Below are 22,805 nucleotides of genomic sequence, written 5' to 3' on the forward strand. Positions count from 1 at the left end.
GCCATCCTCCCCGCGGCGGCTTAAATACAGCCGAGCCGAGGCCGCCGCCCGCCCGCCCGCCCGCGCGCTCCATCCAGACACAAGAAGCGAGAGCAAGCAGAGCGCGGCGAGGCCGTTACGCAACAAGCACACGACAAGGAGAGGCTCCTGTCGATCGGAGAGCACGCCACTCCACCAACGCAAGCTAGCGCCCTCGGTTGGCTCCTGGCGGCGACGGCCTCAACCTCGATCGCCGGCTTTGTGTGTATCGCTGATCGGAGCGACTGCTAGCTGCTTCTGCCGTCGTCTCGTGCCCATGGCCATGGCGGAGCGATTCGGAGCTCGGTGGCCGCCGTCCCACTTCTTATTCGCCGGCGTGGTCCTCGTCCTGCTGACAGGTGAGCCTCGCGATCTCTCCTGCCTTTCTCGTTGTATATGATTTTTTTTGGGGGGGTCTCGTGGATATGATTTCCGTAGTCACCGCCAGTCGGAGCTTGTATTTCCCCTATGACAGACTAGCAGTTGGCCAAGTGCATTGCGGTGGGATTTCAGCTCTCACATACTAGTACACAGTACTTGAGATTAATACGCCCGCAAATGCTATTTTCCTCTCAAAATTTGAGGTCTTAACTGAGCGAGCAAACTTAGTACCTCAGAATTTGTCATAAAAATGGAGTTGAATACGTTTTTTTTGTGATAATCATGACCTTTAATTTGCAAGAAACTCCCGGTGCCTGGACTTGAACTGGAGCTGGAGTTGCCATTCAAGCCCAATCAATTGTCCCGTACTAGCCTCTTATTTTCTTCTTCAAGTGTTATTCATTCACTACATTGTCTACGTAGTAGTACATATATACACCATTAATCTTGAAACGTATACTGATGGTACTTATTCATATTACCTGCCTTATTCTACTTTATGAATATATTTTTGGTATTTTAGAGGCATTATTTTTTCCTTGTACTTTGCCACAGTAAGGAATAATTCATGAGGTGGCATCTATACTTGGTTTGTTACGACGGTATTAGGTGTACGCCTTATCGCGAATGGTGGTTATTAGGTGTACTTGCTGCGATTATCTTATCCAAGCCTTTTAACCGATATCTAGTGAGATCGCATGGTCCCCAAGTGCTCCATGGCGTAAGGCAGGCCGCCCACTAAGACGGCATCTCCCAAATCCTGATTCTAATCCGAGCCCTTTTATCGCGTTATTTACCTAAGAAATGGACCAATTTGCCGGCTTTTCGCCCCAATTTGACGTGCATCTGATCTGGGTCTGAGCTGTCCGGACTTTTCCCCCAAAGTTTTGTCTGGAAGGATGCACGGTTTGCTTCGCCCACAGCTGCCAGCTAAATGTGATGGAACTTTTTGATCAGTTGCGGCCACTGGAATACAGATAAAATAAGAAGATGCAGATCGATCGAGAGGGGTTTGACAATTACTGTGCATGGTTTTTTATTGGGTTGATTCTCGGTAGTACTCCCCAATCACATGACCACATGTGCTGATGTGCACCAGAACCCTCTCATTGGATCGTGTGATTAACTACGATTTTGTTGCGCAGAGATAGGATGCAGCCTAGATTGCTTGTTTATTTTCAGTTTGAACGATTGCTGAATGCTGACACTGCAACGCTTCCAGTTGCAGATCGGCGAGTAGTGCTGAGAGCCGAAGCCATGTCGGTCGGCATCAACTACGGGCAGATCGCCGACAACCTCCCCTCCCCAGCCCGGGTGTCGTGGATGCTCCGGTCGATGCAGGTGAGCAAGGTGAAGCTCTACGACGCGGACCCGTACGTGCTGAGCGCGTTCCTGGACACCGGCGTGGAGTTCGTCGTGGGCATCGGCAACGAGAACGTGTCGGCGATGATGGACCCGGCGGCGGCGCAGGCGTGGATCCAGCGGCACGTGCAGCCGTACCTCCCCGGCACGCGCATCACCTGCATCACCGTCGGCAACGAGGTGTTCAAGGGCAACGACACGGAGCTCAAGGCCAACCTCCTCCCCGCCATGCAGTCCGTGTACCAGGCGGTCACCGCGCTGGGCCTGCAGGGCCGGGTGAACGTCACCACGGCGCACTCCCTGGACATCATGGGCAGCTCGTTCCCGCCCTCCGCCGGCGCGTTCCGGCCAGACGTCGTGCCGTACATGCAGCCCATCCTGAGCTTCCTGTCCATGGCGAGGTCGCCGTTCCTCATCAACTGCTACCCCTACTTCGCGTACAAGGCCGACCCCAACAACGTGCCGCTGGAGTACGTGCTGTTCCAGCCCAACGCCGGGGTCACCGACACCAACACCAAGCTCAACTACGACAACATGCTGTACGCCCAGGTGGACTCGGTGTACGCCGCGATCCAGGCGCTGGGGCACACCGACATCGACGTTAAGATCTCCGAGACCGGGTGGCCGTCCAGGGGAGACCCCGACGAGGCCGGCGCCACGCCGGAGTACGCCGGGACGTACATCGGGAACCTCCTGCAGAGGATCGAGATGAAGCAGGGCACGCCGCTGAGGCCGTCGGTGCCCATCGACGTCTACGTCTTCGCGCTGTTCAATGAGAACCTGAAGCCGGGGCCGGCCTCCGAGCGGAACTACGGCTTGTTCTACCCCGACGGCACGCCGGTTTACAACGTCGGCCTGCGGGGCTACCTTCCGCCCATGGAATATTCAGAAGGCACGAGAAAGGTACGATACATCGCTCTTCAGTCTTTCTTTGCTGAAGTCGGCAAATCGGTTACAAACTTTCTGCTTGTGCTGCGTAGTAGACTAACTGATCAAGTTACTAGCATGTCTGAGTGAAATCGGCAAATTCTTGCAAACCTCTGCCTGCCCTTTCCTATCACGTTGCTTTCACACTTTTCTAATGATAGTGATAGCGGCAGTGAAATGGCAATAGAACTCTGCACTAACTGTCGAAAAGAGGCTGCTACAGCTGCATTGCCGCCAAAGTTTCCATACTCTCTCGCATTTCTACTTCAGATGAGACCTGACAAGAAACCACCTATCTCCTTTGTCCTCTGCAGGCAGTTCATTTGCTTGCCCTCATCCTCTTAGCCATCTCATCGATCGCTCTCAACTTATCCTGAGATCAGGATATGCTGTTGACAACTCTGCTGTAAATTTGATGAAGAAAGCGTGGAGCCTGAGGATCTCTTGCTGCTAGGATTCCACCAGCAGATCACAAGGTAAGAGCCTTATCATGCATTCCCACGATCCTCTTGAAATGAACTCATGGCAGGATTAGGCATTTAGGCTATGAGCCTGCCCCTTCTATTATGAGCATAAGCAAAAAAGTAACCAAAATTTTTAGCTTGAACGAAACTTTTATTAGGAGCATAAGCTTGTGGATTTTTTTTTATTTCTGTTCTCCTATGCAGTCATCAGAGAACTAACTAAGCGGCATGTTCCGTCAGGGAAACTCCACAAGCAGAACGTCATCAGCAATGCTTTTTGATCGTTGCCAGCGAAAACAGTAGGAGTGATTTTGATAGCATCCAGGAGACTAAATTGGCTCCACACTGACAGTGAAGTAGAACTGACTGAAGATTGGGGACGATACGCGGCCATTGCACGCATTGTCTGATAGAATTTTCTCTATGATTTTTTTTTTGGGAAAAACTTCTCTTTGATTTATTCTCGAGATGTCTTCTTTATGCAACTGTACATTTGTATATGCGAACAGATAGGACACAAATTTAGGCCAAGGCTGGCAATTGTTACCTCAGACGGTGATTTTGTTACTGTTTTTCTCTTATTGCAGCCTCTGACAGCACTCTGCGCACACTTAAAAACAGTGTGTCGCATTGAGCATCAGCAATCTTGTTTGAACATGGATCTCCAATTCAAATTTTCAGAAGAAAACAACGCGTTAACGTTGCACCTGGCGCATGAGGTCATGGACAGACGTTAGCCTTCACGAGACTCGCAATCCTTCTGGATGAGTGAGATCCCATAAGCCATCTGATTTACTGCACGGTCTCGCCATTCAGGTAGTAGCAGGTTAACGGAGTGGTAGCAGAATCAATCGCGCGCCTACTCGCCTAGTGCAACATGAGGTTATCCGTTACGAGAATCAAGCGACTGGGAAAATAACAGTTAGGCTGAAGAGTGAGATAAACAAACAGAAATACGCCTTGTCGGCCCAGGTGGCGGCACGGAAGAAAAATTTCAGCCATCGCGCGCAATTCGCAACGACGCAGCCCGAAAGAGAAGGAAATGGACTAGCAACCTGGGCCGAGGCATTATCGGGCCGGACTGGCTCGGAGCCTTCGGGCCCTCTCCTGGTGGGCTGCAGCTCCGTCCGCACTAGCTAATTCACTGCAAGATTCAGACTGCAGAAGTTTCCAAAAAATTATGAAAAAAGCATGCTGGTATTTCAAAGAAGCCACCGAGGCTGAAAATCAGAAACCAATATTTGGAATACACAGTGGTAGCGACGTTTTTTTTTCAAAACACGGAGCAGTTCGACATCACTGGCGTAAAACCCTTTGCCTAAATTTAGGCTATCAAAGAAAACCTTGTGCAGCTCTCTCTCTCTCTCAAAAAAAAGAAAAACTTGTGCAGTAAAACTATAATCACGAATTCACCACATGTTTTCACGAGAAGGGGTACTCCACAGTCTACAGCTGTTTTATGTTCCACTTGTTAACGTTCAGTGGTGGAAGTTCAGAAATCAGAACAGAACGCTCGTGGACGGCTTGTGCTTGTTTCCTCCAGCTGAAAAAACAGGAACCAAAAGCGCCGATGATCTGTTTGGGCGAAGTCATGGGTGGTCGATCGTCCACGAATGCACAAATCCTATCGACCTGATGGACATGTTAGACATGCACAGGAGCAGGTCCACTCTCAGAGGCTCACCGGCCGCTACGCCCAACCCCCACGCTCTACAGTGTGCTCCATGAAAATTGCCGGCGCACTGTGCCACCGATGGAACGCTTGTGGACGGGACGGCGTGTGCTCGTGCTTTGCAGCTCCTGGAAAAGCACCATTATTCATGGGGCGGCCATTACCGATCGGTCGGATCATGGGGCGGCCAGTATGAAAGCTAAGCCCGATTAACCTTCTTTGTGTTAACAAATAGTGGAAGTGGGCATGCCACAGATCTGGCTTGCCATGGGTCCTGCATTTCACGGTGATCTAACATTCTCTAGGCTAGACAGCATGATGTTGATGGGGTCAACTTATTTAGTTTTTTTCCCTGTTGAGAAGTGGTAGGCAATGATCGTTGAGAACTGAACGAGTGGTAGGCAACGGAGGCCATTGATAGAGCTTAAAGCTCATCAATCTCTCAAGCTCCCCAAGATTCCGTCCAGAATGTGCGATGGACACTGCAGCTCTTGCATAAAGGTTTCTGTTCAGTGGGCGGTCCTGCATCCCGTCACCACACGGTGGCGTAGTGGAAGCTGTTCCATCACTCCTCTCCGGTAGCGTGATGTGCATCGCCATTTCCAGGCCATCCATTCGTAGGGACGATGGGTCCTGCCATGCTACCGCCAAAAGCCCAAAAGCCCAAAAGCAATAGTGACGTCTCTTGTTTATTTGTTTGGACTGCGTACATTATTCCCAAATGGGGTTTGTGTGTGTTTTTCTTAAAAGATCTCTGGTGGAAGTATTGAACAAACTCCTCAGATCATGGTCAACGAACAACTCAGCGCAGTCGTCTGCCCAGCCCAGCCCAGCCCAGCCAGCCTTTAGAGATGCCGAGTTTTGCCGAGGATGTGGAGGGCGTGGATTGACTCCTCTCCCAATCGCCATGCGCGCATTACGCGAGACGTGAGCATACCAAGGACGTGCTCCCGCTTCCACGAGAAGCACTACCCCCATGTCCTCGCAAATTCTGCACGCAAAATCGTCCCACGAGCCATTGCCAGAAGCGTTATTTCTTCTGAAATGGAAAAACAACAAAAAGGAGCGGTTGCAAGAAGATGGACGCCGGCATCGTCATGCGGCGACCGACCAGCTGGCTCTGCTGGCCTATATATACATGGTCATTCGTTCGTCAGAGTCCAAGCGCAACAACACCTTCACCGCCGGCACCGTTCCCGCTTGGATCGCTGAAGATTCCCACCACATCCATCGACCATCATCCAGTCTCCAGCCACGAGGTGTGTGGCCGTCGGCGTCCATCCGCCGCGAGCTCATCTTGAGGTCAGGTCGCTGCGAGCTTTTTTGCAATGATTTGCCTCCTTTACGCTCGATCCTCTGATAGATACGGGGAATAACCCATCTTGTGCGTGTCCTTTTGCAGGAAGCGAGATCGGAGTCGATCTGCACGCAGCGAAAGGTAAGATGATGATGAGGCCTTGGACCATCGGTAGTTCGCGATGCCATGAGCATTGAGCAGCACTGTCCCTCCCTATATATTGCCGCATTCTCTGTTTGTGGAATTTTCGTGTGACTGCATCTCCACTTGTTTCAGGCCTCGAGAGTTTATTTCCAGGGCCAGGAGAAGATGACGACCTCGATTCGAAATGCAGCATTTCTCCTGCTGTTGTTGACTGCTTGCTGCGCCACCACCCTTGCCTGCGAGCCTAGTACGTGTTTCTGACCTGAAAATTCTCGAAGCGCCATGCGTCTGTTCGTCTAGCACTCTAGCTCCCTTCGCGACAGAGTTCAGAGTTCTTGATTGCTTTCATTTCTTCATTTCCATTCTCAGAACCTATTATGTTTTGAACAGTCATTCGTGAACTGAACTTCTCGCTGATCTTTGATACGCCCTCTAACTTCTCGACTGAAAGCAGATGGCGCGAAGTTCGGGTACACCGGCTCGGTTGGTCCTGACCACTGGGGCACCCTGAGCCCCAACTTCACGCAATGCGCGAGAGGGACGAACCAGTCCCCGGTCGACATCTGGACGCCCGGAGCAGTTTACAACCCGGCGCTGCAGCCGCTCCACAGGGACTACACCGTCGCGAACGGCACCCTCGTCGACAACATCTTCAACGTCGGGGTATGTTCTTCAAACAGAAACTGCACGGGAGTGCCGGGGGGCATAGTCAAGTAACATGTGTGGGATTTTGTCGATGCAGCTGCGCTTCGACGGCGGCGCTGGGAGCGTGACCGTCGACGGGAAGCAGTACAGGCTGAAGCAGATGCACTGGCACTCGCCTTCCGAGCACACCATCAACGGGCAGAGGTTCCCCGTGGAGCTCCACATGGTCCACGCCAGCGACGACGGCAACGTCACCGTCGTCGCGATGCTCTACCGGTTCGGCAGGCCAGACCCATTCCTTTGGCAGGCAAGTACTGTATGCCTTTGAGACGATCGATGTGTAGCAATATTGTTCAGCAGCATAATTCTAGCATATGCTTTGGTTTTTTACCTTTCTAAATCTGTGCTTGTTTTGTTCATGGACGACAGATACAGGACAAGCTGGCCGCGCTGTACGCCGAGGGCTGCGACGCGGAGAAGGGCGCCCCGGTGGCCGCCGGCGTCGTGAGCCTGTGGCCGCTGCGGCTGCACTCCCACGCGTACTACAGGTACGTCGGGTCCTTCACCACGCCGCCGTGCACCGAGAACGTCGTCTGGAGCATCCTCACCCAGGTATACGTACGCCGCCGCCCTCGTGGATTCTGAATGAATCCACCATCAGCCCATTGGGTACACGCTGCTACACAGATCATCACGGTCTGAATTTTACGACGGCATGCAGGTGAGGGAGATGACGGTCGATCAGGCCGCCGCCCTGATGGCGCCCCTGGAGCAGGAGTACAGGCATAACAACAGGCCGACGCAGCCGATGAACGGCCGCGTCGTCCAGGTCTATCGCTTCATGCCGTAGCTGTACCCCGTATGCGGCCTGATCGCCGGGGACGATAGTTCCGGCTTGGGTTCCCTGTCAGTTGTTTCTCTGTCAAAGTCGTTTGTGTTCTGCACTTGTGTTAGGCTCAGTACGTAGTTTGGTCTCTTGTTTGTCGCCGGCCATGTCCATGGTCGGGTTTGGGAAGACTGACGTTGGTTAGTACTCTCTCCGTTTCAAATTGTAAGTCATTCCAAGAATCTTGGAGAGTCAAAGCATCTCAAGTTTGACCAAAATTATAGAGAAAAATATAAAGATTTATGACATCAAATAGATATACTATGAAAATATAATTGATAAAGAATCTAATGATACTTAGTTGACATCATAAATGTTATTATATTATTATACAAATTTGGTCAAACTTGAGATGCTTTGACTCTCCAAGATTCTTAGAATGACTTACAATTTGAAACGGAGGGAGTAGTAGGTTACTAGTAGATGTATGTAAGAGCTTTGGTTTCTGCACAAGCTGGTGTTGATCCTCTTTATCTGTATGATGGGATGCGAATCAATCGAAAAGTTTCAGTGCAACGTTGTATGCCATCTGTGTTTCCTGCTAATTTCGAAATGAGTACACGGAATGGGATTCCCGTGCCCCGTCGTCCGTCGATGCGGTTGTTGCGCCCGCGGCGCACAAGCACCGCGCGGGCCGCGAGGATCACCGGCAAGCTGCGCGGGCGTTGCGGACTGCGGTGCCGCACCTCGCCTACACACGGCCGCACGCCGATACGTGGCGCTTTTGCGCGCTGGGGGTCCCCGGGAGACTTATTGTCCACGTCCACGGATTTGGCATCTGTCTGAAATTGGATCGGATCGTCAAGTTCATTCTCGTTCGTTACAGATGTATACAATTTCGAAATGTTTGGTTTGCTGCGACTCGCGATGAATGGTCTATATGTTGGTGACGAGAGGGAGAGCGAGAGAAGAAAAGGAGGCAGTTAGAAGCAGGGAAAAAAAAAGGATATTTACAAAAATCTAAAAGGATAGGAAATCAGGGCCCATCCGGGTTCGAACCGGAGACCTATTGATCTGCAGTCAATTGCTCTACCACTGAGCTATGGACCCTCTGATGATCAGGCATAAAAATAATATTAATATTACTTTTATACTTACAGAACTAAGATTTTTGTGACGCAACCGACTCTAAGATCTGTTCCATTCATTGTGACAGGTGAAATGGAGAACTTGACAAGTCTCAGGGTGGCGACGAACAGACCGTAATCTAAGCACATTCCTGGCTTAGCACATTGATACGCTTTCATTTCATATTAGCAACGCGCTATCAGGAGAAATGGCATTCTATTTTGTTGCTTGCACTTGTACAGTTAGTAGAGCCGAACAGATAGCGACGTAGAAGCTGGGAAGCAGAAACATCATATTTCGTCCACACGCCGACGGCATCTAGCAACTGGAAGAAAAAACTCTGTCTACGGACGGTACTTGCGCTTGCACACTCTGTTCTGCGCCCATCCGTGTTGGAGGAATGGGAAACTGCACTTGGCACAAAGCCAAATCCCCGCAAGAAACACGCCATTAGCCTCCAAAAACTCCCTTGGCCTCAACGCTAACTCAACTAATCAACTATCTCAAAAAAAAAAAAACTCAACTAATCAACCTTCCAAATCCAACGGCGCTTTCAACGCCCACCCTGCCCCCCACAAGCTTTTTCAAAATCTCCACGCCTTTGGCGCGTCGCCCGCTTTAAGACCAAGCCCGCTCAGCTCCTCACTTGTCAGTCAGTCGCACACTCGCACTCACTCACTCGTGAGCAGCCAGCAGCAGATGCCGCAGCTCGGCCTGGACCACCTCGTCTTCTCCGGCGCCAGCGGGCACGGCGAGTCCAGGCGCGAGACGGCCACCGCCTCCGACGACGCGGGCGCCGTCGAACGCGGCGGCGATGTGAGCGCCAGCGCCCGTGCCAACGGCGGGGACGCCCCGGCGGAGTCGGTCCTGCTCCGGGTACGGGACGCGGTCCACCTGGCCGAGCTGCTCGGCGCAGCGCTGCGGCGGGACCGGTCCACCAAGGGCAGCTCCAACCCCAAGGCGGCCGCGGAGGCGGAGGCGGCGACGCTCAAGCAGGGCGCGCCGAGGGCGGCGGACTCGACGAGGCGGCTGGCGGCCAGCAAGACCGCCGTCGTCGTCATCGGCGTCCTGCCCGCAGCGGTCAAGGTGGTCGCCAAGGAGCGCCCTGCTCCCCGCCGCGTCGTCGTCGCCGCCCGCGCCTGGCGCCGGCCGGCGGCTGGGGCCAGGGTCTTCGCGAGCGAGGCCGTGGGGCCGGAGCCCGTGTCCCCGAAGGTGTCCTGCTTCGGGGCCGTACTGCCGGAGACGCGCGCGGCCGCGGCGCCGCCCGGTGAGCAAGGGGAAGAAGAGGAACGCGGCGGGTGCTGGGCGAGCGTGGCGGCCGCGCTGCGTGGCCTATGTTGCAATTGCAACAGCGATCCTCGTGAAGGCGAATCGGGTGCGAGCGAGTCGGATCCGAAGGGCACGGCGCCGGAGTCACAGACAGCGGCCTTCCTCCTGTCGCCGCCGCCGCTGGTGGCCGGGCTGGGAGACGTGAAGCGCCTCGCTTCGCGGCGGTGGCCGGAGACCATGGCGGCAGAAGGCTGGGGGTCGGTTTGAACATGCTCCGTGCTTCGAGAGGCTCCGCACGGCAGCAGCCTTGTACGTCCGCGGACCACGGTCGCCGATGCAGCCTACTCCTCGGACCTGCTCCTGCCCGTTCTAGCGTCGTGCGACTCGTGTGTGCTAGTGCGACCTTTGTGTTTGTTTGCAAGCTGCATCTCGTGCCTTGTGTATTGACATTGGACTTCGGTCTCATTTCTTTGTCTCTCGACTAGATAGAAATCATAGAATATCCGCTGCAATTTTCTACATGAATGCACTGATCTGAAAAGTTCAAAAGGCTTGGGCGCTTGACAACAAATGACAAACTGCTAAAAACTGGAAAAAAAAAAGTTTTCCTCAAAAAGAACGGACAACTGGGAAAAGTCGTGAACTTTATGGGCTCGCGCGCGAGATTAAAAAGCCCAAACAAGAAACCAGCCCACATGTCTCAGTACTAGAGAGAGAGGGAGGAGGGGTAGGATGATCTAATCATCATCCAACGGATCTACCTGACGCGGGCCGCGCAACTTTTTTTTGGTTTCTGCGCCTCCCTACCACCCACCGCCTGCCGGAGCCGACCGTTGGAATGAACCCGCACGGCCACCCCACCCGCACGAAGAAAAAAAATCAAACGGGAAAAAGAAACCGACATCTCCAGCAGCCCTCCCCCCATGACCGTTGCACAGTTCAAACCCCTCAAAACGGCCACTCCCCCGAGCCAGTCAAGCGTACACCCCCAGGCCCCAGGCTCTCACCGGCCGAGAAAGCGAAAGCCAAAGCCGCCGCGGTTAGAAGAGAGAGCAGAAGAAGACCGAGAGAAGAAGAGAGGGAGCACGCGCTCGGCCGCCGCGAGCCGAGATGGGGTGCATCTCCTCGAAGCTCCTCCCGCCGGGGCCAGGCGGCGACGGCAGGCGCGCCACGGTGCGCGGCCGCGTCGACCACGTCGTCTCCCTCACCTCCACCACCTACGGCGTCCTCGACATCCACCCCAAGCACGGCGCCGCCGCCGCGCCTGCCGCTGCTCCGGAAGAGAAGGAGGAAGAGGAGAAGGAGCAGCCACCGCCGCCGCCGCAGGACAAGCCGATAAGCAAGGAGTGGAAGCGCGCCAGCATGCGCCCGCCGCCGCTCGTCGTCCCGACCGCTGACAAGAAACCGGCGGCGGCGGCGGGGAAGCCGGAGTCCGGTCTGGAGGTGATCAACGCGTGGGAGATCATGGCCGGGCTGGAGGAGGACGCCGACGCCGCCGCGGCCGCGGCCGGGTCGCCGGCAAAGAAGCCGTCCAAGCCGGGCCGGTGGTCGCCGGCCAGGGTCATCGCCATGGCCCTGCCGTCGCCCAAGAGGTCGGCGGCGAGGCGGAAGAACACGCCGGGGAAGGAGAACAGCCCGCTCCAGCGCTGCTCCGGGAACACCGGCAACAAGGAGAAGCCCGCCGGCGACATCGACAACGACAGGGTGCTCCGCCCGTACAACTCCATCGACAACTCCAAGCTGTCGATGGCGTCCAAGAAGTTCTCCCCCGGGAGCGCCCGGATCGTCCGCAAGCCAGGCACCGCCGAGACCGGCCGCGGCGGCGGTGGCGGCATGTCGTCGTCGCGCCGCAGCCTGAGCCCGCTGTTCGACCCAGAGCTGCTCGCGTCCATCGAGCGCGAGCTGTCGGAGGAAGGCGCCCACATCAAGCGGATGGTCGGGTCCGAGAAGCCCAAGCACCCGAAGGCGGCGCCGCCGGCGATTGTGGCCGATGGCAAGTGCCCGCCGGGGGGCGCCGACGCCGTCGTCCTCTACACCACCACCCTCCGCGGCATCCGCAGGACCTTCGAGGAGTGCAACGCGGTGCGCGCCGCCATCGAGGCCCACGACGTGAAGGTGATCGAGCGCGACGTCTCCATGGACTCGGGCTACCGCGAGGAGCTGCGGCTGCTGCTGGGCGGGCGGGAGGTGCGCGTGCCCGCCGTGTTCGTCCGGGGCAGGCACGTCGGCGGCGCCGCCGAGGTGGCGAAGCTGGAGGAGGACGGCAAGCTGAAGGCGCTGCTGGAGGGACTGCCCCGGGCGCGGGTCTGGTGCGCGGGCTGCGCCGGCGTGCGCTTCGTCATGTGCCGCGACTGCAACGGCAGCCGCAAGGTGCTCGACGCCGAGCGCAAGGAGACTACCAAGTGCGACGAGTGCAATGAGAATGGCCTCGTCCGGTGCCCGATCTGCACCTGATTGGCTGATTCCTGACGGGATTGTCGCTGGGACGAGATGGTGAGCAGGGTGGATGTGGCGATTGGTGGTGTGGAAGTCTGTTGTGGATTTGCTGTGTTGCATTGGGTTGATCTGCCTGTCTACCCGCCGGCTGGTTTCGATTTTGCGATGCGAAAGTGCCTGTTGCTCTCGGCAACAGCTGCCGTTGTAAGATGAACTGATTCATATTGTTTCGTATGTAGTTTAATTCCCTAATTTATTCATAATGTAACTTAATTGCTTCTCATTGATTCCGTGTTGATGATTTGAGATATAATTGCTCCAATGTCAATTCTCCTTCCATTTTAGTTGGCGGTTGTTAACTGAACTGTGCTGAAATGCAAGAACATCCTTGCGACCATCCTCATTGTTATGACAAGGTAATAAACACAGCCAAAGCAATTATTTGCAATCGTGTTTCGAAAGTTGATGAAAAAAGTGCTTGACCACAACTTTGCTAACTGAAATCTTGTGCATTTGAGATTTACGCTCCGAACTTTCCGGCAATGAAACAAAACAATACATGTTTGCAGCACAATCTATTTTTTTAAATGCAGCACAAATCTCTCTTTCAGTACCTGAGTTGTATTTGAACATGCATCTTGACGTATCAAATCTATGGGTAACAGGGGCGGATCCAAGGTCCAAGTGTAGGCAGTGCTACTTTCCCTCCTCTTCTTCCTCCTTCCCAGGGGGTTCTAGCTCCCCTGCTCCACATCGGATCCGCCCCTAATGGGTAATGACTTAAGTATACAAAGATAAGCGACGCATATTAAAGTTCACTTCAAAATATGATATAGTTTGGATTATATCATAGTCAATCCTCCCAATCATCAGGTCATAAACGGTGAGGTGGGTTGGACTCCTTTTTGCTGCCATCCAAGGATAAAACTCCTCTTCATTCTTGTAACGAAAAACTAAACGATGACAAAGTTATATAAGTTTTGCATCATGACTCAGCGTCAAACGAGTATTATAGCACTTTTCTTTTCTTCTTTAGATCTTTTTCGGTTTGGAAGGGATTGAAAAGAGTTGGAGGGGATTGGGATGAACTAAATCTCTTATGAGTCAAAATCTTCCTCAATTCCCTTAACCAAATAAGCACTTTAAGTGAAAATATATGGGAGTAGTATAAGTGAAAATATCTATGGGAGTAGTATTTACGGTTAGACTACATACTTTCATCGTGCAAACAACAAATACATTATGTATGAAAATATTATTTTACGAGTCACTTTAGGAGTAAAATATAAATTAACGACCATGCAACCAATAGCATATTCACCTTGGACATGTCGCAAACTTTTCTTTTATATTTGTGACTTAAGCCATATGTATGTATACAATATCTTGCCCATGCAACTAGTAACATTCGCCCCGGACATGTTGCAAGATACTATGTTTCTTTTAACCTTCGTCACGTTTTCGTCGGCTGACCTATTTACCATGCAATTAGTAATGTATTCGTCGTACATACGTAAATATTTTACGCTTGCCAACTTAACTACATGCATGTGCATAGTAATGTATTCATTCTATACATTATTGAACATTATCGTAGGATCACTATTTTTACGTTTGCCAACTTAACCATACGTACATACACAGGAGTTTCCCATGCAATTAGTAACGCATTTAACAGAGACATTATTGTAGAAACTTTGTCAACTTAGCCACGTGCACGTACGCGGGAGACCTATTTACCATGCATCATAGATACGTAAATATCCTAATATTCTATGTTTGCCAACTTAACTACATGCATGTGCATGCGAGTTGCCCATACAACTAGTAATGTATTCACCCTAAACATTATTGAACATTATCGTAGAATCACTATTTTTACGTTTGCCAACTTAGCCATACGCACGTATATAGTTTCCCATGCAATTAGTAACGCATTCATGTAGAACGTATGTAGGAACATTTATTATAGAAACTCTACTTAATGTTTGTTGACTTAGCTACATGCATGTACGCGGAAGTTGCCTATATAACTAGTAACACATTCACCCTGAATATTATCGTAGAACCACTATTTTTACGTTTTTCCCCATCCTATCCACATACAAACACGTTTTTTTTACTCGTGCAACTAGCACCTTAGGCATGTTGTGGCTTTCCTATTTTTTTATGTACGCTCCAAAGTTATCGCATCTTGACGCATTCATCATGAACACTATTTTTTCCGCACGACCGCACTGGGATTACATTTTCATTCTCGTAGGCATCCTTTTTTTTTCATAAGCAATTTGATTATGAACATTAATTAACTATAAGATGTGTAAGTTCCTGTCATGCATGCCATGATCATGTATCAATGAATCCATCCCGAGAGGATTATTTTTTCTCACCATGAATTTTTTCGTTCTTCCATGATTTCCTTTTGCCACTAAGCATTTTAACTATGAACGATAATTTGCCGCGTCTCTAAACTGAGACGTAACAAAAATACACAAATCCAGGTAATTTGGTGTTAGAAGATCGTATTTATAATTGTTTAAAGTCTCAACTTATTCAAGTTGCATACGTGTCCCACTACCTCATGCTCCATCTGTTTCAAAATATAAGTCGTTTTGATTTTTCTAAATACATTGATTTGTATTTAGACATAACCCAATATTTAGGTGCATAGTAAAATCTATATATCTAGAAAAACCAAAATGATATATATTTTAGAATAGTAGTAAAAATTTATTTATTTCCTTTGCGTTACTAAAGATGTATAATTCGGTTTGGCTTCCAGAGTTCAATCTTAGATTTGGCACGGCCGGTATGGCCTCTATGATAGTTCATCCATGCCGTCAGGATAGCAATAGACGCTCCTGATCAGTTGCCGCGGCTGCAGCAGTGCCAGACTGCCAGTCCAGCACCAAGCCCACGGGTTAAACCACCCAAAGCACTCGAGACTCGACAGCCGGCCTGAGATCTCTCGTCCCATCACCAGATCCGAGCCCCGAATCCGCGCGGCGGCAATGGCGGTGCGCGCGAGCCTCGGCTGCTTCCCCTCCGATCCCGCCCTCCATGCCTCCTGTGCCATACCGTGGGGCGTCGCCGTCACGCCCTTCTCCGCCGCCGACGAGCGCGGCTCCCCGCCGGCCACCGGCGACGAGGGCCACCTCCTCCCACGCTGCCAGTCCTGCTTCGCCTACTTCAGCTTGCTCTGCCCGCTCGACCGCTGGTCGTGGACCTGCACCGTCTGCGGCGGGGAGAACGACATGCCCGCCGACGCCGCCGCGCGGTACGCCCGCGACGGCGCCCACGACCCGCCCGAGATGCGCTCCGCGTTCGTCGACCTCCTGCTACAGGGTACGCGTCTCTCGCTGTTCTGATAGGATGCAGCGTGGTGCGGTTTGTTGCGGTGTGCGATGACGATGAGTTGGTGGTGGTGGACTTTTGCAGGGGAGGAGGGTGAGGCAGCGGTGGCGGCTCCGACACCCGTGTACGTGGCGGCGATCGACTTGTCCTGTAAGATCTCACTGTTCCTTCGGAAGCTGTCATGTTTGGTTCTAGCACCAAATATTAGTAATAACTGTTAAGGCAAATGGACTGGTAATCATGCCTTGAATTTAGTCCATTATGGCCCAATATGAATAGATTTCCTGTCTGAAGAGGGTCATCATAGGTTGGACACTCGTTGACTCCTACTGTGCTCATGCCTTGAACTCAGCCCATGAGTCAATGGTGTTATCATGGGCTTCCTGTTTATTATTTGTGGTTGTTTAATTGTTTGCTTTTAATTGTAAAAAGGTGAACATCATTGCTGCACTATGGTGAACACCAGTTCCAGAATTCCCTTTGATTGATGGAATCTGTTTTCCATTGAGATGATGCCTAATTATACGTGTTTGTAGCTAATCAAATGTACAGCCTCAATTTGTTAGGCTAGGAAGCTTAATCTACATTCTTTTTATCTGATGAATGAGTCTTTAAGTTTCCTATAAATATACATTCGAGAGTACATCACATGTGAGTTTTTTCAGACCTTTCATGCTCCTTTTAGTTTCTGATGCTTTCTTTGTTCATATTGTATTTTAGCTTCAGAGGAGTTTTTGGAGCTAGTCAAAAGTGCTCTACAAGCAGCTCTGGAAGGTGAGGTGCCATCCTCAAGTTGTGGGAGCTAGGGTGTGCTTGGTTGCGCGCCACCAAAAGCTACGCCACTGTAGCGTGGCGGGTGTGGCGCTCTTTTCTGGCGCCACAGCCCTGTGGCGTGGCGTGGCGTGGCTTGGCTGGGAACCAAGCACGCCCCTAGTGTTTGTTGAATGCATAATACTCGGGATTTTCATAAAGCTATATATATTGTATGCACTGACCTTTGATCCCATGCAGCTCTTTCGCCGGGATCATTATTTGGACTTTTGACATTTAGCAGCAAGATAGGATTGTATGATGTCCAAGGTCCGATACCTATTGTGAAGAATGTGTTCATCCCTCCTGATTCTGATGGCGCATTACCAATTGACCTTGAAGACATCATGCCCCTCTGTTCATTTTTGGCTCCTGTATGTACATTGTGCTATCAATTACAGTTTTCTCGTCATTTGCATTTGTCTCTGGACTGTGGTCCCAGAATATTCATCTCCCTTGTATGTGCTAATGTGAAGTTACATCTTAACAGATTGATAGTTGCAAAGATCGCATAACTGAAGCACTTGAAACGATTAAACCAATGTCTTCCTGGGATGTAGCAGCAAACACAGCTGAAGGACAGGATCATGTATTACATCATACCCGTGGTTTTGGTGTTGCGTTGGATGTTCTTGTCAATTACCTAGGTTCAGAATATGGAAACTCATTCGAGCTTGGTATGTTAATGACTTGACCACACTAATGTTGTTTTGTTTCAAGACTTCTTTTTGAAGGCTATATTACTGTGTGGGTCTGCTGTCCTTGACCTCGTATTCCACTATAACTTGTTATCCTGATAATTTCAAAAACAGCTAGGATATTTGCGTTTTTATCTGGTCCACCAAATTATGGGGCTGGGCAACTGGATACAAGTGAGGAACAAAATGCTGGTAAAGCAGGGGATGCTGATCATATATTGCTTCAGGAGCAGACAAGTTTCTACAAAAATCTGGTAATTCTGCGTAAAGATTAGTCAATATGCTATGATAATATTTTAGAATATATCTGATTGGCATATCACAGGCTACTAGTGCTGTTCAAGCAGGTGTGTGCGTGGACCTTTTTGCAATTACAAATGAATACACAGATCTTACTTCCCTGAAAGTTCTGAGTGTCGAGAGTGGTGGATCATTATTTCTGTATTCAAGCACAGATGAATCAACACTTCCGCAAGATATGTAAGTAAAGTCTCTATTCATTCAGCAGTCAGACCATGACTTAAGTAGATTACATTTAGGTGATTTATTGTTTACTCTACGCGTAGGATAATCAGATTTATTGGGTAGCTGAGGATATTCTTTTTTATGCTATAATGGACAGCTGACCCTTAGATTATAAAAAAATCTTACTGTGTCATCAATGTTTTAGTAATGTATTATGGTGGATTTCTTAAACCCATATAGTCTGATGGAAGTCAATGTTGGTTGTGCGCTAACCAAATGTTCATGCTATAAGATAGATATTCAAATGTATAGAATACGTAATATATTTGGATGTCATCATATTCTTTATGTTCACTGGTTATTATATACTCCTTACATTTCATTGCATAGCTCCAATCGACCTTGATTAAGCAATGCTGAAACCAAGTTGGTAAAGGCTGACAGACCCACACCCATAAAAAATATGTCATTAAACCACTTGATGCTACCATGGATAGGGAACTCTTGGTTCTCCTTGGTCCTTGCACTTTGAAACAAGATCAAGAGGAAATAATCTCCTATATCATGAAAAGATGGAAGTAGCTACAAAGCAGTACCACAGTAGTCTGATCTTCATCTTCTTTTTTCTGCAGATACAAGATGTTGAGCAATCCATATGCGTTTGGATGCGTGATGCGATTGAGGACATCTTCACAGTTCAAGATAGCTGATTCTGTAAATACTCTGAGGGATATGTGAATTGCTTACATCAGCTTCTTCATATGTACCTGTGGCTGATATGTTTTTATTTTATTTCATTTTTATTTCAACAGTATGGCCATTTCTTCCCAGATCCTCAATATATGCATGTTCAGCACATAAATTGCTGCGACGCTTCTGCTACATACAGTTATGACTTCGAGTTTGAAAAGGACTCTCAATTTTCCAGGTAACAAACATTCTATTTTCCAGCCTTTCCCAGATTATATACTTTATATACGTTATCCCTCATGTTTTTCCCCCAACTAGAATAGTAAGGAATTTTCATACTGTGCTTCCAGGCATACTGAATTATATTATGCTTCTGCTTTGGTTGTTATCAGTAATTAGTTGTGCCTTTGTTGTCACCATAATGAACCATGATGAATTCTGCATTACCCTTGTGGCCTTATCCATAGTTGAAATCAGGGAGGTTGAACTATGTCTATCTTTCTGCACACAATATTTCAAAACAATTAGTCATTTTTTGGATCCCACTAATCTGAGGATGATAAAACTAGAAATTATCTTAGGGAAAGAGAGAAAAGTAAACATTCCATAACTAATGAGTGGAAATGAGAATAATATAACATTTTATTTGATGTCCCATCATCATCATTATAATTAGATTTAAAAGGAGTCTACACAATAATAAAGACAGCATAATCGAAGTGCCAAAGCTTCCTGTCAATGTGGATTCTTGGGGAAGACAGCCCGTTATCCCTAGGGTAACTTTTATCCGTTGAGGATATTTCCTATGAGGACCCTAAGAAACTATAGCATATACATCTCCCACAAACAAGACAGGGCTGTCTAAGAAACATGTTCTAATGGTTAATTGCAATTGCTATTGTGCTAGAAACAAATTCCAACAGTTAACATATATAAAGTAAACAGCTAGCTGGGCAGGTATGGCTAGTAGCACACTACATCTGTCACACAAGATAACTGTAAATCTTCAGCTAAACAGTTTGATTGTTCTGTAAATGCACAATATAAGTTCTATATTCTTAGGGTACCATTGTCTTTGTGCCTGCAGGAAGTCAAGCCCTCCTATTATTCAAATCGCATTTAAGTACACAGTGCTTGTGCACAATGGTGATACATCAGATGCTCCAAATTCTGGTAGCAGGTACATTTGTTACAGCCTGTGATCAGTCATTCAAGTAGCATGTTACTGTTTTTGAATTCTGTGTTCATGTAGTGTGTTACATTTGTGTACAATTTATATTTTGTGGTATTGTCATTTCAGTGTCAATATGATTATGCTGCAAACTTCTCAATCTTATGTGACATGTCCATCTTCCAGTGTAGACAAAGTAAAAGTTTCTGTGGTTTTGTGATGCTTGGTTCACAACTTGCTTTTTAAGCCTTTTCTAATTATTAGCTTGAAAATTGTGATTCTAGTGGAAATTCTATACACGATGATAGGGTGGTGATATCTTTTGTAACGTAATACCTTGCAGATCTAAATACTCATTGGAGAGGAGGCTAAGAGTCCGGACTATCCAGTACAACACAACTGCTAATATCTGGGACCTTTATGATTTTGTTGATCCAGATGTTGTTTTGACAATACTGGTACACCAGGTACAACCTTATCTATATTTTGTTGATGCAGCAGAAGTCTGATGCAAAACTTGTTTGTTGTAGTCACATGATTTTGATTAATGGGCATGCGGCACATAATTAGAAAGTTTGATGCATTTCTGTATGTAGCAAGCGGGTGTATTGCCAAAAGCAGTGACACCCATAGGAAAAACTTTGCCACCAAGAACAGTAGGTAACCAAGTTATGCAGTGTAATTTGTTTGGTCCACCAAATGTTTGAGTTCCCCAATTTGAAAAATGCACTGTCAGATTTTATGTTAATGCAATAGATCTGGATTTCACCGGTTTTAGAGTGTCATTGTAAAGACTAAAGAGTGTTCTATCTATAATTCAGGATAATGAATCCTATCATGGCTTAAATTCTCTCTAAAATCAGCTCATTTAGACATTTACCAAATATAGTCCTGAATGGGACATGCTATATCTTGTGACTGCATGATTTCACTTGGCATTCTGAGCATAGATAATTCTGTTTCCAATACAATGTACACCTTGGTGACTGAACAAACAGGAGGAAGGTGTTTATGATTACCATACGTATTCCATGTTGAGTTGTTTATAGCAAGATATAAATAATCTAAAACGCTTAAAGGGTAATTGCAAAGAAGATCATTCTGTTTCAGATCTGACCAGAGTTCATTTTCAGGTTATTTTGTCTTCTTTAAGTGATGTGCTAGAAACAAGGCTGTGGCTCCAAGATTGGTTGGTGGCTGTCATTGCTCAGTACAATAAAGCATACAAGAATGTTACATCTGGAGGTGGTACTGGGATGTATGACATTGATGTTAATTTCTCACACTGCTCACAACTGCAGCCTCTGTCACGATTTGTATTTGCTGTTCTATTAAGCCCCCTGCTTCAAGTCAACAGCGAACTTATTCATCCAGATTATGTGACATTTTTGCAATGCCTCTTCAGGTAATGCAGGTCTTCTTCATACCATTGAATTGTTAGAACTAATCACTAGGTAGAGTAAATTATGATGAAGTTTGTTGAGCTGAAAGATCTTTTAAAGATGAGAGCTTATAATTGTTTTTAAGAAGAACAAGGCCCTTGAACCCATGATCTGATCTGCCAATTAGGAGACTTTAAAATCATGGTCTCTTTGTTCTATTCTTATTGAACTATATAAGTATGGTGTTACATATTCCAATTTGGTTAACTATGTTGTATCAAACACAACTCATATAAATGTGGAGGCAAGTTATATAGGCATTGCATGCAAGTTTTTATACATACAACAGCATTCATGATGCTTGAATTATCTCATGGGTGGTAGCTGAACCAGAGTGTACATACATTAGAAGTTCCGTGGATCCTAGTGACTGATCTACTTATTTGACTAGAAAATTAAATCTTTCAAATTTAACTGTTTGGTTTTCTAATATCGTTCTTCATCATATCTTACTTTTGGTTGTCCAATTTCTGGTGGTTAGTTTGGAAACATCTAGCTTGATTTCAATTCACATTAGATCATTCAGTATTATTTACATCTATTTTGTTGACAGTGCACTGGAGCCAGCTTCGCTTCGGCAGGCTATTTGGCCTTCCTTGATTTCATACTTCTCCCCTGATGTAGAAGCAGAAGTGCATCAATCGCTAAGTCGTACTGTGTTCACCAGTGAGAGCCCAATATTTCTTCTTGATGCATACAAAGATCTTCTGGTGTATTACTCGCCTACAGCTAGTAGTGAAATCCCTTTTCCTCCTCCACGTGACTGTGAGTCCAGCATCATACCTTTCGTTCATCATGCACCTCACTAAGTCATTTATCCAACCAATGTGAGTCCTAACAACGAAATGATGTTGGCAGGTCTACTGAGATCAACAATTGATAGATTAAAGCAAGAAAGGAACATAACACCCAGACTCGTGCTCATTCATGGAGCACGTGATGACACTACAGAATTCGAGAAATACCTTGTTGAGGACCAGTCCTTGGATGGCTCCTGGTTATCAAGCTCCACAGGTTTCAGCTCATTCCTTGATGAGGTAAGAAGCAAAGTGGCAGAGCATGGCATATAAAGACCCATGTCACCAGCCTCATGATCAGCTGAAATGTGATGCTGTACAAGGCTACGAGCCATGACCAAGGCAGGCCAGAAATCTTTATCATATTAACATGCACAGAAAGCGTTGGCACTGCAGTGCTTTGCTTGTCACCTAGCATACATTTTCGTGTCCATGTGACTGGGGATGCCTTTGTCAGATTTTCCGATGAGCTTCGTGAATTTAGGCTTAATGAACAAGGCTGCGCTACAATGTCATATGAACCGAAAGCACATGTTGATTCCTCTGACCATGTCGTTTCAAATACTCATTTATTGTATGTTCGTATCTTGCTCAAATACTCGGTTCACTCCATGCTGATTGCTCCGAACGCATCTTGATGTCGTTTTCAGCATTTGGCAATGCAATGCACTATTTTTTTTTCACAGGCATTATTGGTTTTTACTATGTTCCTGTCGCTACTTAAGTTACATTTTTGCTATCTGATGATTCTGAATCACAGTATTCTGGATTGTATACGAGTGGCAACGTGATCTAAAAAACTATAATCT

The 22,805-nt window shown here is 48.3% G+C and overlaps 5 protein-coding genes and 1 non-coding gene across 7 annotated transcripts; 5 read left to right on the forward strand and 1 right to left on the reverse strand.

Moving 5' to 3' along the window:
* Positions 1-45: 45 nt before the first annotated feature.
* LOC117862506 (glucan endo-1,3-beta-glucosidase 14) lies at positions 46-3,703 on the forward strand. Of its 2 annotated transcripts, none has more exons than XM_034745998.2 (4): positions 46-377; positions 1,622-2,664; positions 3,003-3,164; positions 3,357-3,703. In XM_034745998.2, exons 1-3 carry the CDS (start codon positions 296-298, stop codon positions 3,063-3,065), a joined length of 1,188 nt encoding a protein of 395 aa, XP_034601889.1. In that variant the 5' UTR covers positions 46-295; the 3' UTR covers positions 3,066-3,164; positions 3,357-3,703. The 2 variants fall into 2 exon arrangements, with proteins under 2 accessions (XP_034601889.1, XP_034601888.1); XM_034745997.2 differs by having other exon boundaries at positions 3,393-3,703.
* A 139-nt stretch (positions 3,704-3,842) lies between these two features.
* Positions 3,843-8,324, forward strand: LOC117863058 (alpha carbonic anhydrase 1, chloroplastic). Its single transcript, XM_034746639.2, has 7 exons — positions 3,843-6,126; positions 6,227-6,262; positions 6,398-6,512; positions 6,720-6,928; positions 7,008-7,217; positions 7,340-7,522; positions 7,632-8,324. The coding sequence occupies exons 3-7, from the start codon at positions 6,431-6,433 to the stop codon at positions 7,758-7,760; spliced, it is 813 nt and encodes a 270-aa protein (XP_034602530.1). The 5' UTR covers positions 3,843-6,126; positions 6,227-6,262; positions 6,398-6,430; the 3' UTR covers positions 7,761-8,324.
* Positions 8,325-8,774: 450 nt separating this feature from the next.
* On the reverse strand, positions 8,775-8,846 carry TRNAC-GCA (transfer RNA cysteine (anticodon GCA)). Its single transcript has one exon. It is a non-coding gene; the product is annotated as a tRNA-Cys (tRNA).
* A 628-nt stretch (positions 8,847-9,474) lies between these two features.
* Positions 9,475-10,598, forward strand: LOC117862537 (uncharacterized). The gene has a single exon (XM_034746029.2). It carries the CDS (start codon positions 9,564-9,566, stop codon positions 10,398-10,400), a length of 837 nt encoding a protein of 278 aa, XP_034601920.1. The 5' UTR covers positions 9,475-9,563; the 3' UTR covers positions 10,401-10,598.
* A 447-nt stretch (positions 10,599-11,045) lies between these two features.
* LOC117862536 (uncharacterized) lies at positions 11,046-12,852 on the forward strand. Its single transcript, XM_034746028.2, has one exon. The coding sequence runs from the start codon at positions 11,244-11,246 to the stop codon at positions 12,585-12,587; it is 1,344 nt and encodes a 447-aa protein (XP_034601919.1). The 5' UTR covers positions 11,046-11,243; the 3' UTR covers positions 12,588-12,852.
* Positions 12,853-15,492: 2,640 nt separating this feature from the next.
* LOC117863986 (protein transport protein SEC23 D) lies at positions 15,493-22,679 on the forward strand. The gene is made up of 14 exons (XM_034747944.2): positions 15,493-15,914; positions 16,008-16,073; positions 16,644-16,697; positions 16,935-17,107; positions 17,224-17,410; positions 17,546-17,685; positions 17,757-17,911; positions 18,529-18,610; positions 18,709-18,824; positions 19,674-19,766; positions 20,101-20,224; positions 20,891-21,162; positions 21,753-21,964; positions 22,058-22,679. Exons 1-14 carry the CDS (start codon positions 15,581-15,583, stop codon positions 22,267-22,269), a joined length of 2,220 nt encoding a protein of 739 aa, XP_034603835.1. The 5' UTR covers positions 15,493-15,580; the 3' UTR covers positions 22,270-22,679.
* Positions 22,680-22,805: the final 126 nt, after the last annotated feature.

The sequence above is a fragment of the Setaria viridis genome, chromosome 7 (genome assembly GCF_005286985.2).
Source record: "Setaria viridis chromosome 7, Setaria_viridis_v4.0, whole genome shotgun sequence".
NCBI lineage: Eukaryota > Viridiplantae > Streptophyta > Magnoliopsida > Poales > Poaceae > Setaria > Setaria viridis.

What these genes read in the sequence shown, in the direction of transcription:
- LOC117862536 (XM_034746028.2), top strand. Translation starts at nt 11,244, where the DNA reads ATGGGGTGCATCTCCTCGAAGCTCCTCCCGCCGGGGCCAGGCGGCGAC.
- LOC117862506 (XM_034745998.2), top strand. Translation starts at nt 296, where the DNA reads ATGGCCATGGCGGAGCGATTCGGAGCTCGGTGGCCGCCGTCCCACTTC. An exon ending in GGTCCTCGTCCTGCTGACAG is followed by an intron (nt 378 to 1,621) that starts GTGAGCCTCGCG and finishes CAACGCTTCCAG; the next exon opens with TTGCAGATCGGCGAGTAGTG. An exon ending in ATTCAGAAGGCACGAGAAAG is followed by an intron (nt 2,665 to 3,002) that starts GTACGATACATC and finishes TGTCCTCTGCAG; the next exon opens with GCAGTTCATTTGCTTGCCCT.
- LOC117863986 (XM_034747944.2), top strand. Translation starts at nt 15,581, where the DNA reads ATGGCGGTGCGCGCGAGCCTCGGCTGCTTCCCCTCCGATCCCGCCCTC. An exon ending in TGGAAACTCATTCGAGCTTG is followed by an intron (nt 17,411 to 17,545) that starts GTATGTTAATGA and finishes TTTCAAAAACAG; the next exon opens with CTAGGATATTTGCGTTTTTA. An exon ending in TTTTCCTCCTCCACGTGACT is followed by an intron (nt 21,965 to 22,057) that starts GTGAGTCCAGCA and finishes TGATGTTGGCAG; the next exon opens with GTCTACTGAGATCAACAATT.
- LOC117863058 (XM_034746639.2), top strand. Translation starts at nt 6,431, where the DNA reads ATGACGACCTCGATTCGAAATGCAGCATTTCTCCTGCTGTTGTTGACT. An exon ending in ACAACATCTTCAACGTCGGG is followed by an intron (nt 6,929 to 7,007) that starts GTATGTTCTTCA and finishes TTGTCGATGCAG; the next exon opens with CTGCGCTTCGACGGCGGCGC. An exon ending in CAGACCCATTCCTTTGGCAG is followed by an intron (nt 7,218 to 7,339) that starts GCAAGTACTGTA and finishes CATGGACGACAG; the next exon opens with ATACAGGACAAGCTGGCCGC.
- LOC117862537 (XM_034746029.2), top strand. Translation starts at nt 9,564, where the DNA reads ATGCCGCAGCTCGGCCTGGACCACCTCGTCTTCTCCGGCGCCAGCGGG.